Source organism: Apis dorsata, unplaced genomic scaffold (genome assembly GCF_000469605.1).
Source record: "Apis dorsata unplaced genomic scaffold, Apis dorsata 1.3 scaffold_840, whole genome shotgun sequence".
Taxonomy (NCBI): Eukaryota; Metazoa; Arthropoda; class Insecta; order Hymenoptera; family Apidae; genus Apis; species Apis dorsata.
In genome coordinates, this window is record NW_006263966.1 from 456,407 (window position 1) to 470,559 (window position 14,153).

At 27.4% G+C, this 14,153-nt stretch overlaps 1 protein-coding gene across 1 annotated transcript in view; it reads left to right on the forward strand.

Moving 5' to 3' along the window:
• The window catches only part of LOC102680486 (lachesin-like), a 176,061-nt gene that overhangs the window by 154,517 nt on the left and 7,391 nt on the right, over positions 1 to 14,153 (forward strand). The window contains exons 6-7 of the mRNA XM_031514016.1: positions 868 to 1,039; positions 4,617 to 4,763. Coding sequence (XP_031369876.1) covers positions 868 to 1,039; positions 4,617 to 4,763 — 319 coding nt within the window. The remainder of the gene's footprint in view (positions 1 to 867; positions 1,040 to 4,616; positions 4,764 to 14,153) is intronic.

Consider the following 14,153-nt stretch of genomic DNA (forward strand, 5'->3'; position numbering starts at 1 on the left):
ATTGATTTCTGCTGGACAGATATAAATTGTAAATTGACCTTTTGGATTTTTTTTTAGTAATTATGCGTTAAGTGAAATTATACGATATTAAAAGTTTTCTTTGATAATTGGAAATTGTGATTTTATTTCATTTGTAGAATTTGTTAGTTGATGTGAATTTTATAAGGGAATTATTGGATCACGATTTATAAAATTGAAAGAAAATTTGAATTTTCTCTCAGTTTTACGGAATATTATTTTTAAAGTAATGATTTGTGAATTTTTCTTAAAAGTTTACATGTCTTTGAAAAAATATATGGGATGAGTAATATAGAAAATGATGGATGAAATTAAAATAATCTATGATCATAAAAAAATCTAATGATATAATAATATTTACTTATTTCTCATGATTTTTTCACGAAGTTTTCGTTTAAATAAAAATAAATTTTAAAACATAAAATGTTTAATTGAAAAAGAATCTCAGTTCAAGAATCTTAGTATAGATTTTCGAAAAATTGAAAAAGTTAGATACTTTATACTTTATAAAAAAAAAAGTATAAAAAGTAACAAGAACAATCTTATTAAAAATTGTATGCAATTATATTTTAATTTCTATTATTAAAATTTTAATAGAAATTCACGAGGTTTTTGAGTACTTACTTCTACCATATATTTCTATAATTAATTTTCAGTAAATTTAGTGCCAATTCAGAATCACTTTGTACGTTATTAATATTTAAGTACAAATCCATCACCACATAAATTCATTAATGCAACTCTCTCAAAATCTATTATATTCTCTATACCTATCAAACGTTTAGTCGAGTGTACAAGCGAAGGAAGCAATTAACGGTAGAAAATTTTGATTTCATATGTAGATACAAGGTGCATGAAATATTAATGGAAATTCTGTTCGCAGTTCAGCCAATGGTATGGATTGAAAACCAGTTAGTTGGCGCTTGTGAGGGTCAAACGCTCGTCCTAGAATGTCACAGCGAGGCTTATCCAACAGCAATCACTTATTGGACTAGGCCGTCTAACGAAACGATTACGAATGGTATGCAAATATTGAATTTTTCTTTATAGAACACATGCTTTTATTTTCTTTTATTCAAATAACGAGAGAGAAATTAATTTTTTAATATAGATATATATTACATATATTAAAGTAATTCACAATTTTTCGAACGATGAATTTTTTCAATGATTCATCATTTTATAAGAAATATATCTATTATCCTGGAATAGAAATTTTTGAATGTAATTTTTTTTAGCAATTTTAACAATTTATTAGTAATCTTTAAATTCAAATTATATTTTTGTCATAAATTTCTTCCTCTCTTAAAAGACTCATAACAGAAATCTAATTTCAATTATGAGATCTACAATATTATAAAATAATTGTCTCTCCAATATGATACATTCAACAAATATTTTAATAAAGAAAATTTAAATCTGATAATTAAAAATTCCAAATAATCATATATATTATTCTCCTATTATTCCTTAAAAAGGAAACAAAAATACTTACATCTCTAAATATTTTTCAAAACAGATTCATCAATTTTTTTATCCATCCTCGAAAACAAATTTTCTCAATTTTTATCTCAAATATCTTCGAAAGACGGGATACAACTTTATTGCTAAATGACACTAATGCTTAATTATGTCAATCAAACATAATTGTCTCGCCTTTAAGCCTAATATCCTTTCGTGATAATTGGAGAGAGAGGGGATGGTGGTGAAGGGGCACGCACGTGAAACAACGAAGCGCGTGCGTGCCGCTTTATCCCCTTCGAGTTAATTGTTAACGCGTTGAAAATTAATAACACGTCTCTCTCGCGTGTATCTTAATTTCCTCCTTTTTGTTACCGAATCACGGCCATCTTTAATCGCGCCGCGGACCGCGCATTTATTTTTGAATTAATTGATACGTCGACTTCATGAGAAAATACGCGTTGCGTGACAGAAACTCGTTAAACGTACGGATTGAGCAGAACGAAACAAAGAAAAGGGGATTAAAAAAAAAGAAAAAAGAAAAAAGAGAGAAAGAGAGAAAAAAAGGAAGGAAAATGACGCAGTAACACATGGGTAAAATCGTCCTGGCTCGATGATCGTATTCCTTGGTTACGGAAAAGCTTTTGCGGAAACGGTTAATCCTTTGTCAGTTCAGGCGTATTTGGAAGTTGATCGCGGTGTCTGGATTACGTGACATGCAGTAAAAATAACAAGAGAGAGAAAGATTTGTTATTGGGACAAAGGACAATATTTAACAAGTCGAAATATGAGTATTTTCTCACTGTTGTATTCTCTTGATGGAAAAATAACGAACTGCTATTCGAATAATTTTCTGTGTGTAAATTCTTTATATACAAGGTGGCCAAAAAATGCGGCAGATAAATATGAGAAATACAGCTTAATAAATTCTTGCGGTAATTTCAAGCGATATTTTTCTTTGCAAAAACTTTGTTGATAATAAAAAAGACTTCAAATATCAACTAGAGAACCATACACGGAAGACATAGGCTGTCATAATGTAGAATATTTTCTATATTGAAAAAGTTATAATTTGAATTATTTCTTATGCAGAATTTATATAAAAATAGATAATTAAGCTCCTTAAATTAAGAATGAAGAGTCATTAAGAAAAATTTTTATCATTATAATATTTAACCTAAATTTTTTTTTATTCATTCCAACCACGTATTCCTAGCAAAGCATAATAAAACTTCATTTACGTTATGTCTTCACGCGTCACGTCTGGCTAGAAAAAAATATTAATATTGTTCAAAAAATACACGAGGATGAATGCTCGAATATATGTAGAAGAAGTTACATATTAAAATACCAAGCAAGGAAAATATGCTGATAAGCAAATGGGTATATGTGCATTTTCAGAACATTGAACGAATTTCAACATGGAGGTTATTCGTGAAATTTAGAAAATGGCAGCCATGTAAAAGCATGGTATATTCAATTCACGTAATGTTGTAACAGCAAAAGAGATAAAAGTTTTTTATTCTTTCATATTTTTGTCTTCAGAACATGTGTGTTTCTACAAAATATAAAATTGGAAGAACAATTTTTTTGTATTCTCATATTATAGTTAATCCCTTAAAGATTATAAACCAATTTAAATCGATTTTCAAATTAAATCAATCTTTCTCCGTTATTTGAATTATACCGAATTCTTCAAATATAATGGAAAATAAAAAAATAAAAATTATTTTTTTACGTATTTTACGATTTTTATAATATTATTAATATTGAAAATTTTTAAAATTTGATCTGGATTTTATGATAGTTCCTTGAATTAAATTAGATTTTAAATATACACTCGATTTTCTTGTTTCTACACAGAATTATATTATATCTAATAGAAAGTCATGAAATTATATATTCAATATATGAGAAAAAAAAAATAAAATAAAATAATTTCAAAATTACATATAATATATCATGATTTATATCGTTATGATATTACATGTAATTTTTGTTAGTTATTTTATTTGTTAATTAATAAAATTTTATAATCTTTTTTCATTTAAATCTTACAGAAAAAGGCGCCATATTCAAATAGTGAAATCGATCGATTACATTTACAATTTCTTAAACATTTATAATTTCTTAAACATTTGATTTAAAAAATTAAAATTAAAAATCTCACGAACCAGAAAAAATCTTATATTGTCTACTTTTTTATTACATAACTTATAATCTTTTACTTTTTCACATATTTCTCGCAACTGTCTCGTAGCCAAATGATATTGATTACATCAAGGAATAAAATAACTAAAATTAATCTAGTTCTTTTTATGTCATTCAACATTCATTGCTCGAAATAGACGATCACATTCTTATCGTTGTCATCTCGTAGAAATGAAACGAATTAGGTTTTTAACAGACGAGCAATTACACCACCACGGGATTAATAGCGGAATTCGCGAGTGATGAGTCTTATCAAGCACTTTTTCATTGCATTCTTCGTACGAACAACGTGGGTAGAGATTGAACGAGATTTTCAATTACGAAGAACGATTGTTCGTGAGAATATGTTTTTCTTAGAAAAAAAAAAAAATGTTATTAGACTGTGTAATTAGTGCATTGGTTTTCTCTATAAAATTTTTATAGTTCTAATAATTTTATACGGGATATTCTGAGGTTATAATTATTATCAAATAGAAGATAGATGAAAATTTTATTCTTCTCTTTTATATCCAAATTGATATTTTTTGTTTTTAGAGAAAAATGTGTCAATTTGTTTTGTACAAAAAAGAATAGAAATATCGATTTCATTTCAGGAGAAGCTTTTCAAATACTTCGATTTTCAGTGTATATAAACACATATCAAATCAAATGTCAATTCCAAATAATTTAATGTTTCCATTTGAAATGTTTATCTGTCCTCAATCGTTTCAGATTTATTATTTCAACACAATTAAACGTGGATCATCTTGTACACGTATATTCTTTCTATCGTGAAAATATTTTTTGGAGAAAATTTTTTGAATTATACACAATGCGAAATATGCAAAAATTTTACTTGTATTATTAATCAGAGTTAATTTCTTTATTTAATTATTTTTTAAATATGATTCAATAATTAACAAAATCTCTCGTATTTTTGTTTGTAGATAATTATAAGGTTGAGACAATTCCAAAAGGATACGAGATCACTATGAAGCTTACTATAAAATCCGTACAACCTCAAGATTTTGGATCGTATCGATGCGTTGCGAGAAATTCATTAGGGGAAATGGACGGGAAAATTAAACTGTACAGTAAGTAAATCGAATTCTATCATTTATTATTTAAGATTCGATATCCATTGGAAATATTTTTTTTTTTCATTTTCATCAAAAATTCTCTATAATTTTTATAAATCATTGATAATTATCCTTCGACAACATCGTACCGAACATTAATAATTGATATCGATTAAAATTATTTCCATATTTCCATTAAAAAATTTGTAATGCGACTTTCACTTATACGATCACTCTCCAATTCTGTCAACATCGATCAATCGTTCATAGCATTAAAATTGCAAGCACATCTCATTTGAATAATAGAATTAAGTTAATGGATAGAAAAATAGGATAATGCAAAATTTCAGTAACCTAATTTAAATCTATAGTCAACGCCATTATCAAAAATCTCAATTATCTAAAATGTTAATCATGCATCGTGTTACACAATAATAATTAAAATTAGCATCAGGATCAAGAGAAAAGAATAAAATAATTAAAAAGTATCGTTATCACTACTATCGATGATAATATATTTTCCATTTTCTTCACATCCTCTCTTTTTCCTATATTTCCTAGACTTCCATTCAAAATCTCTTCCATGTAACGTGATCTACATCGTGCTTAAAAAAACCGACCTCAGCAAAGAACAAAAATCTTCTAAAAATTTTCCACGTACTAATTTAACGTTTAATTAGTTATACAGCCGTCGGATATGTAACGTGTAACAGTTTCATTTCTATGATAATCCTCTTGTTATATTTAGTCGAAGGAAACGAGAAAATTTAATGCTCAAGAGGATATCCAAAGAAATTATTTTTGTAATACCGTTCATTCAACGGTAGCAATTGCACAGCGATTTCATAACTGCGCAACTTTTCTGCTTATCAGTTCGCGAAATCCTCTCGTTATCGTAACTTTCGTTAATTACGGCTATGTAACCACTCGATGATATCGGATCGAGGGTGCAAGAGAAAAGGTCGAGAGAGAGTTGAGAGGAACGAAGCTAGTATTAAGAGACCTTAAATTTCGTCGATCAATTCAGATTGGCAATATATATTTTCGTGCCACTCAATTAATTCATCTTAATAAACGCCATTCTACTTTGCCAATTTAGGGTTTTTTCAAACTAAGCTCCGCGATAAAAATTGAATGTAAAAATTGGAATGCCCGTTGCAGGTCAATTCATCTGTTGGAAAGAAGAAATTAAAATTGTTTGAATAATCTATGAGCGTCGATCAATTCACTCGATCAATTTATGAAATAGTAGAAATATAATAGGATATGGATCATATTTTATGGTAGGAATGATACATTTGTTAATTTGGTATTTTCAGATTTTTTAATTGTTTAAGGAAATTAATTATATAAGGAATAAGTTTATCTTCCTAATTAATTAATTAATTTTCTTTTTTAATATTATAAATATTATTTTTAATATTAATTTTAAATTTAAATTATAAATATTATTTTTAAAATTTTTAATATTATAAATATATCATGAATTGCTTATGCATATTTTGCAATATGAACTACAATAAAATTAAATCGCTAATTTCGCGTGAATAACCGGTTTTTTTAATTAAAATTAAAATTAGTTTAACAACTTTTATATTGGAACGCAAAATTTGTTGCAACAAGACCAAATAAAACGTACGTTTATATGAATATTTTTTTATCGATTTCGCGTGCTAAATCCATTCCGGAAGCCATCTCCGCATGCCACGATACAGCTTGTACAGGTAACATAATCGAGCCATTGGGAGTCGTTATTAGGATTCGCGATATTCAATTAGTACAACTAATATGGAATTACAGGAATACCTCTGGCACCGTTTTAAAGTTTTCACAAACCGCCATATTGCGATAGTTAATTATATCAGAATTCGCTTATCGTTGTAGACTAAGTTTCATTACGATAATTAAACATGAAATATGTCGTGTTACTACTTAATATTTTGATTTAAATGGTTTTATCGAAGAATCAGTTGTAAAGATTGAAATGAAAAATAAATTATAGCCACTATATCGTTTTAAACTTATTATATATTAAATTAAATTTTAATAACAATTATCGATTTTTCAAGAAATTATTTTTTCTTTTGTTTCAGATAAAATGAAACAAAAAAAAAATCTAGAGGAAAATTTTGCATTATTTAACAATATTTAGTATTTTATAATGTGTTTTCTTTATTCAAATAAAGTTAGAAAAGCTTGTATGTTTTTATAGAGATCTAGAATCAGATCTAATTTATTTTTTCTCGCAAGGATTTTAGAAAGAACAATAAAAACTTCCGTTTTCACCGTATATTGCGAGATTCTAAATGGAACATTTTAAAAAGAGTAATATATCTAATCAATTACTAGATAAATAAAATATATTTAGAAATTCGTATTCTAATAATTCAAAAGATAAAAACTAAATTGACTGACAAATATTTTTAAAATAACTATTAAATAAAATTTATTAGATAAATTTATTAAATTAAAATCTATATAAAACATTTTAAAGAAATTGATATAATCCAATTAGATGTATTACTAATTTCCAAATAAAAATCTAATTCAAGAAAAATATTCTAAGATAATAATCATTAAACCAAATTTATTACGAATTTAATTAATTGTTAGCAAAAAATTGAATATGAATATAAATTTCTTGGTATAATAAAAAAAATATAAAATAAGAATTTCATGTTTCTCACCATTTACCGAACTCTTTTCTCCTCTTTCTTTTTTTACTCGCCATGTTATTAACGATTTTCGTTTCCCTATGCGAAAAAACTTCTTCGTTACGTGCCAGGCGAAAAATTTAATACGCTAAATAACGTTACGTGTTGAAGATAATGGACAAACTTTCTTCTGTTTTGCAACTTGTTAATTATCGTGACGGTTCTTTCAATCGTTTTGAAAAGTAATTTAACCGGTGAGACTTGAATTAATTAAACAAACATACGCGTCCAGGTGAGCTGTTTAAACGTTATTTAACTGGAGAAAATGTTAAGCTGAATGTAATCTCTCTGTCGTGCAAATTTGACGATATACTGTACCAATTAGAAACTTGTATGATCACAAAGAAATAATGGATCTTGTTCAATCGTTTCTCATTGTTCGATATTCCATAACCTCAAAATTATATAATTTGTAAATATTAATATCGGAGATCATTTAATCCTTTTATATATTTTTTATTTATTTTATATTGTTCTAATTTCATTTCTTTTTTTTTTAAATTTATAATATATTAAGATAATCCATGAATATCGATAATTTCGGAGATCCTAATTTAATTCTTTTAGATTGCTTCTTTATTTTATATTATTTACAGTTTTATTTTTTTAAATTTCTTTGTTATAATTTAATACGATAATATAGAACATGAAATACAATTACAAACGTATTAATAAGGAAATATTTATTTCAAATTCAATTAATTTTACTAATTAATTTTTCATAAAATATTTCCTTACACATATATATATATAATTACTACATCACTATGTAGTACATATATATATTTATAATAAATGTTTTAAAATATAAAATCTTTTATAAAGACACATACAAATTAATAACTTTTTCTATTTATATTTTTATATTCTATGTATATTTTTTGCACTAAATTAAACAATTAAGATAAATCCACGAGATTACGTTCCTGTCATATGTTACTCTTGAAACTATGTCAAAATAAAGATAAATAGAATATATAATTGTAGCAAGAAAGAGATTTTTAATACTCGATATTCTAATAAAAAAAATTATCAATATTATATATAGATAATATCGAAAATCGAAGCAAAAAAAAATACGGATATAAATCTCTCTACACGTATATACCGAAATTCGTTGATTGGTTACATAGTTCTCATCAATTTTTACAAATTGGCAAAATTTCCTAGTGAAATTTTATTTTTGAATGGAAACCAGTAAATCAAATTGAAAATAGAATTCATACGAACTCGAACCAAATAGACAGAAATAAACAAATTTAAAGTTAACAATAAATGAAATTAAAAAAGAAATTTTCCAGTATATAGAAATCTTATCACAATAAAATCAATATAATCTTAGTTATAATCATATAAAAATATTGTTATACACATAAACATATGTATATAAACTGATGAAAAAGAAAGATTCATAATTCTTATGATAAATAATATCTGATAAATGAAGAAAAAAATATCCTTTATAATAACTATTAATGAAAATATTTTCAAAATTATAAGCAATTTTTTACCAAAGCAAATAATTTTTAAAAAATTTTTTAATGAATATGTAATTCTAGTGAAGATGTCAAGCGTGTGTAAAGAAATGAAAGGTGGACATGTAAAAAAATCTTTTGTAAACAGAAAAAAAAGAAATAATAAGGCCATTGTTTTTACATGGCGTGTCAGTTCTCAAAATCGCTCTTTTCAACCAAAATAAAAAAAATTATTTATAATATTAAAAATATTAATTTTTGAAGACTTTTCTTCTTTATTTAATAAATATTATTTATTCTAAAAGTTTTTTATCCATATATTATATAAATATATAAAACTATCATCCTAAATCGCACGTATGAAATTATTTCCCTATATGCTCATCATTCAAATCATTATATCTTGGCACTTGTCAAATTTTTAACTTTTTCAACATTTTAAAGTACTCTCTTTCAGTCACTTGATCGCGTGAAAAATGAAAAATCAATAGAGATGAATTTATCATAACTTTTCTTCTGTACTTTATAATGTATTCTAACTTTACTTATTTAATTCTTTTACTTTCAAACTTTAATTTTTAATTTTATAGATTTTACTCTTATTTCCTTAATCGAGCTAATTCTATTCATAAGATAAATTAGCTCATTTTAACAAGAAAATTGCATCAATATTTTTTTTTTTTTACTTTTGCTATTGCAAATATTTACATGCTTCTTAAAGAAGTATCCCGAAGAGAAACTGCTGTTTCTGTTGCAAAGTTGTTTCTCGTTAGCTAATGACGTTAGTATCGTAATTTGTAAAGAGAGGGGAAAAAAAAGAGAGAGAAAACATACTGCAATCGATGAAGAATTTCAGATAGCTTTAAATTATGACAGGTCGTATAACCCCACGTCATATCGCATCATATCATGTCAAATTTCCTATATAAACGTCATATGGCCTATAGGGTTGTTCACGCAATTACTGAACTACTCGAATGACTCGAATATTGATTTTAGGGGAAATGAACCAAGATAGTAATTATTTTTTTAATACTAATACTATCGAATCAATCAGGTTGATTGGTTTCAGATTTGTTTTTTATTTTTTATTTTTTTTAAAGGCTGCAAATGATTTTGGAAAAATTAATATTGATTTTTATCTAAAGAAAAATATAGTTATATTTAAAACGTGTCATTACGTATGTGAAAAATATAGCGAAGATAAATTCTTAACACGAAAATAAATCGAAGATGAGTGAATAAAATTGTTTCATTCGAACTTGTTTCTTATTTTCAGAAATATCAAATTTGAAAATATAACTCAAGTACTGATAAATTTGACCAATACGAATGTATGAATGATAGTACGTTATTCTATATGCAAAAATAAGTGAAAAAAAAAAAAGAATTTTTTCATTCGAAAATTCATTTTTAAATTTTTAGATTCGTTCATTATTTTATATATCTTAACTGAATATCTGCAAACTTAATTTTCTTGAACAAAAATTTTCTACTACATTTTTAACTGATTTTCGCGCGTAGAATAAACTCTCATCCATTATTCATTCGCGTCCAAATGGGAAATAATAAAATTCGTGTATACTTGATAAATTTTCACACCTCCAAAATAATGATTTAGTCGCTTCGAGTGAGCAAAATTTATTATATATTTTTGATTTATCTCTGCGCTTTAAATTCAAAAAAAAAAAAAAAAATAATCGAAATGAAATATTGCGTTAACGCGACCGTTAAGCTTTAAATAGCTTTAAAGCTGCAATCTTTTTAAATACGCTTTCATTTTCTTTCGTATTCCATAAAGAAAAATCTACCAAATACGACTTAATCACTAATACTTCTCATACAAAAACCTCCATTCATAACACCTTTCCCCTATAAAATTATGCCACATAACTATCCATCATTCGAAATTATCGTGCTGCAAACTCTCAGCTATACATCGTGAAAATCAATTTTTCAACGAATCCCTAATTTCTTCGGCAAAATTCATAATCTCGGAACATAGAGGAAACAATATAAGAAAAGAAGAGAAATATCAAAATTAATACTTACGAAAAACAACAATTATCCTTCCATTCACAATTTCACAAAAAAAAAAAAAGAAAAAAAAAATCTCTCTACAAAATCGAAATTATTCGACATATTCATTTCCATCCAAAATCCATTCAAATCTCAGGCAAATACATCGCCGAAAATCACGAACGGGATGATAGTACAACCCCGATGGTTCCCAGTTCCTTCATCGAGACCCGTCCTGGAACGTGATTTTCGAATGGCATGCATACGATTAAACCGCGAGGCATCTATTCACGACTCCCACGCTCTCTCCCTGCTCTGGCTGATAATTAATCGGTCGCCCGATTAGAGTATCGGCCGGCAAGGAAGGCAGGGAAAGAGAGGTCGCGGGGAAAATGAAACGAGAAGACGAAAGGAGAAATGGGGACGACGACGGATTTAACGAAAACCGCCATTCGATGGATCAAGAGAAGGAGACGGGAGAGGTGGGGAGAGGAGGGAGAGGGAGAGACTCGATTGGCTCGATTCGGGCGCGTACTCAATTATCGATAATTGTAAATAAAACCCGTGCAATCGTCACCTCTCGAGTTCCTCGTCGAGTAAATTGGCTTCGAATAATTGAATAATTCGCGGCCCATTGAAACGCACCCGTCGTTTTCCCTTGGTTTTCTTAAACCCTTTCCCCCTCCCTCCCTCCCCGGTATCGGTCTCGGCTGATAACGTTAGAAATAATTATCGGAGGAGGGGGTAGAAGGAAGGTTATATGCCTCATTAAAGTCGATTAATTTCGATGGAAATCTCGTTGGGGCGCGAGGAGAACGAATTATCGGACAATGGAGGTGTAAGGAGAAGGATGGAGGAGTGGTAGAAGTAAGAGGGAATTATAAGGGATGAATGTTTTTCAAGATGGATCCGGGCCCTCTGATTGGCTTTTGCCTGGCTGCAATTATGGAGGTTCTTAATGGATTTCGGTATTGTGCGACGGCGGAAAATTAAAATGGCCGCGACAGGAAAAATACGCGTGGAGGCTTTTTAATGTTGGATATGTAGACGAGTGTGTGTACACTCGGAACATGCGAATATGAAGTAGATGGAAAATTTAAGGAGAAATTTTCTAGGAGAGTAACGTGAAAGTATGCATATTAAAAATATTAATTTATTTATGGAGAAAAAAAAAAGAATCAAATTGTTTATAATAAACGTTTAATTTCCAGAATCATCCCTTATTATTTCCTAGCTACTTCGTGCACGCTGTATATAATTAGTTTCATTGCAAAAGTTTTCTATCTTACCAGCTAATTTTATCTCGAAAATACCGATTTTAATATTCTATCTTCTATTATAAAGTTGAAAAATATATTAAAATTATAAGAATTAATTTCATATTCAGAATTGCTAAAAAAAAATAACAATTGCTCTGCATACACATGAAATGTTTTTTCATTAAAAACAAGATAAGCAATTATTACATATAATATATTATTTAGATTTAATATTATAAGCATGTATGTATACACACATTCTGGATACGTCGAATATGTTGGAAATGTTAGAATAGGATATAGATCAGGTAAGATATTGCTAGAGGAAGGGTAAATTAAACTGACAAATTATAAGTTAAATCTAAATTTGATTCTAAACAAACGATTTAATTTTGAAATAAATAAATATCGAAAGGTAATTATTCGAAAATAAAAATTGTTTACTTTTGATAAATATTTGTGTGTAAATACTTGTTTAATTGATTTAAATTTGTGACATCAATATTTTATTAAAAAATGTTTTGATAATAATTTAAAAAAATGAAAATTTCAGAAACAGTCGTAATTTCGATAAATTTTATAATTCACGTTTATATTAAATTTTGGTCCTTCTTATTTCCTCACTTAGAGATTTTATTCGTCATCGAATAAAAGAGCAATGTTATAATATTAATGTGCATACAACCAAATTCATGTGCACAGTACGTGGATTATAATTATGAACAAACATGACTCCGCACTTGTCATCGAAACAAATGCAATTACAGTGCCGAAATGAAATTCAACAACGCGAACCTATATAAACAAAGGGCAAGTTTGATCATCGAACCTCGTACGATTTAATATTTACCTAGATGAATCTGCGATTCCAGCAGACGCCACGTATGCACATTAAGATTTAGCCTTTGAAATGATTCGAATCCATATTTATTTTTTGTCGATGAATTCGACTCTTGGAACAATTTTCGAAAAGTTGGAGAGATCGGTCTATTAAATTTCGCTCCATATTTTCAATTTTCATATCTTGACATCGGAAAGAGACTAAAATTGAAGGAAAATGATATTTTACGGTTACGATTCTACGATTCGATAATTCACCGAAACGGTGAAAAATGATTGGTTCATATCATTCTTAAATTATATTATATAGAAATATATGATCCTTTAAAATTGGTTCAACGAAATGAAGAATTCTTTGAATAAAATATAGGATTCGAACGTCTTATTACAACGCATGATGATAAAAATAGGATTGTCATTCATACGTAAAAATGCATGTGAAATAAATGTAGATATATTACAATGTAGATTTTTGTCGTTAAAGAATTTATTGAAGAATCATAATATACATTTAAAAACTTCTCTTTTATCATTGGAATAACGTCACGAATGAAAAGTTATTCTCTCTTGTTCAAAAATAACTCTTGAATATTATCATTCATTTATTATAATATATAATTTTACTTTACTAGAGTGATATACTCATAAAATATTCCATTCTTACTTGAAATTAGAAATCAATTTACATCAATTATTTGCATTCACAAAGCCAATAATATTCCTTTTATTCCATCAACTCGATATCAACGTCTATACACGCCCTATCAAAAATTCTTTCAATTAAATAATTCCTTCTTAAATAAAATAAAACAATTTTACCAAAAAAGAATTGAAATGATCTTAATCAAAAATCTTCAATTATTTCTTAAATAAAATAAAACAATTTTACCAAAAAAAGAATTAAAACGATCTTAATCCCATGAAATCACAATTCCAGACACGAAAGCTTCGTTCTCAAAAGTCAATCGCGAATTTTTGTCAAACATTTTCTGCGTGCGAGTTAACTAACAACGAACTATCACTACAATACGATCATTCTCTTATCCATAACCGCGTCACGTTCCCTTATCAAACTCGTTCCACGATAAAAAAAAAAAA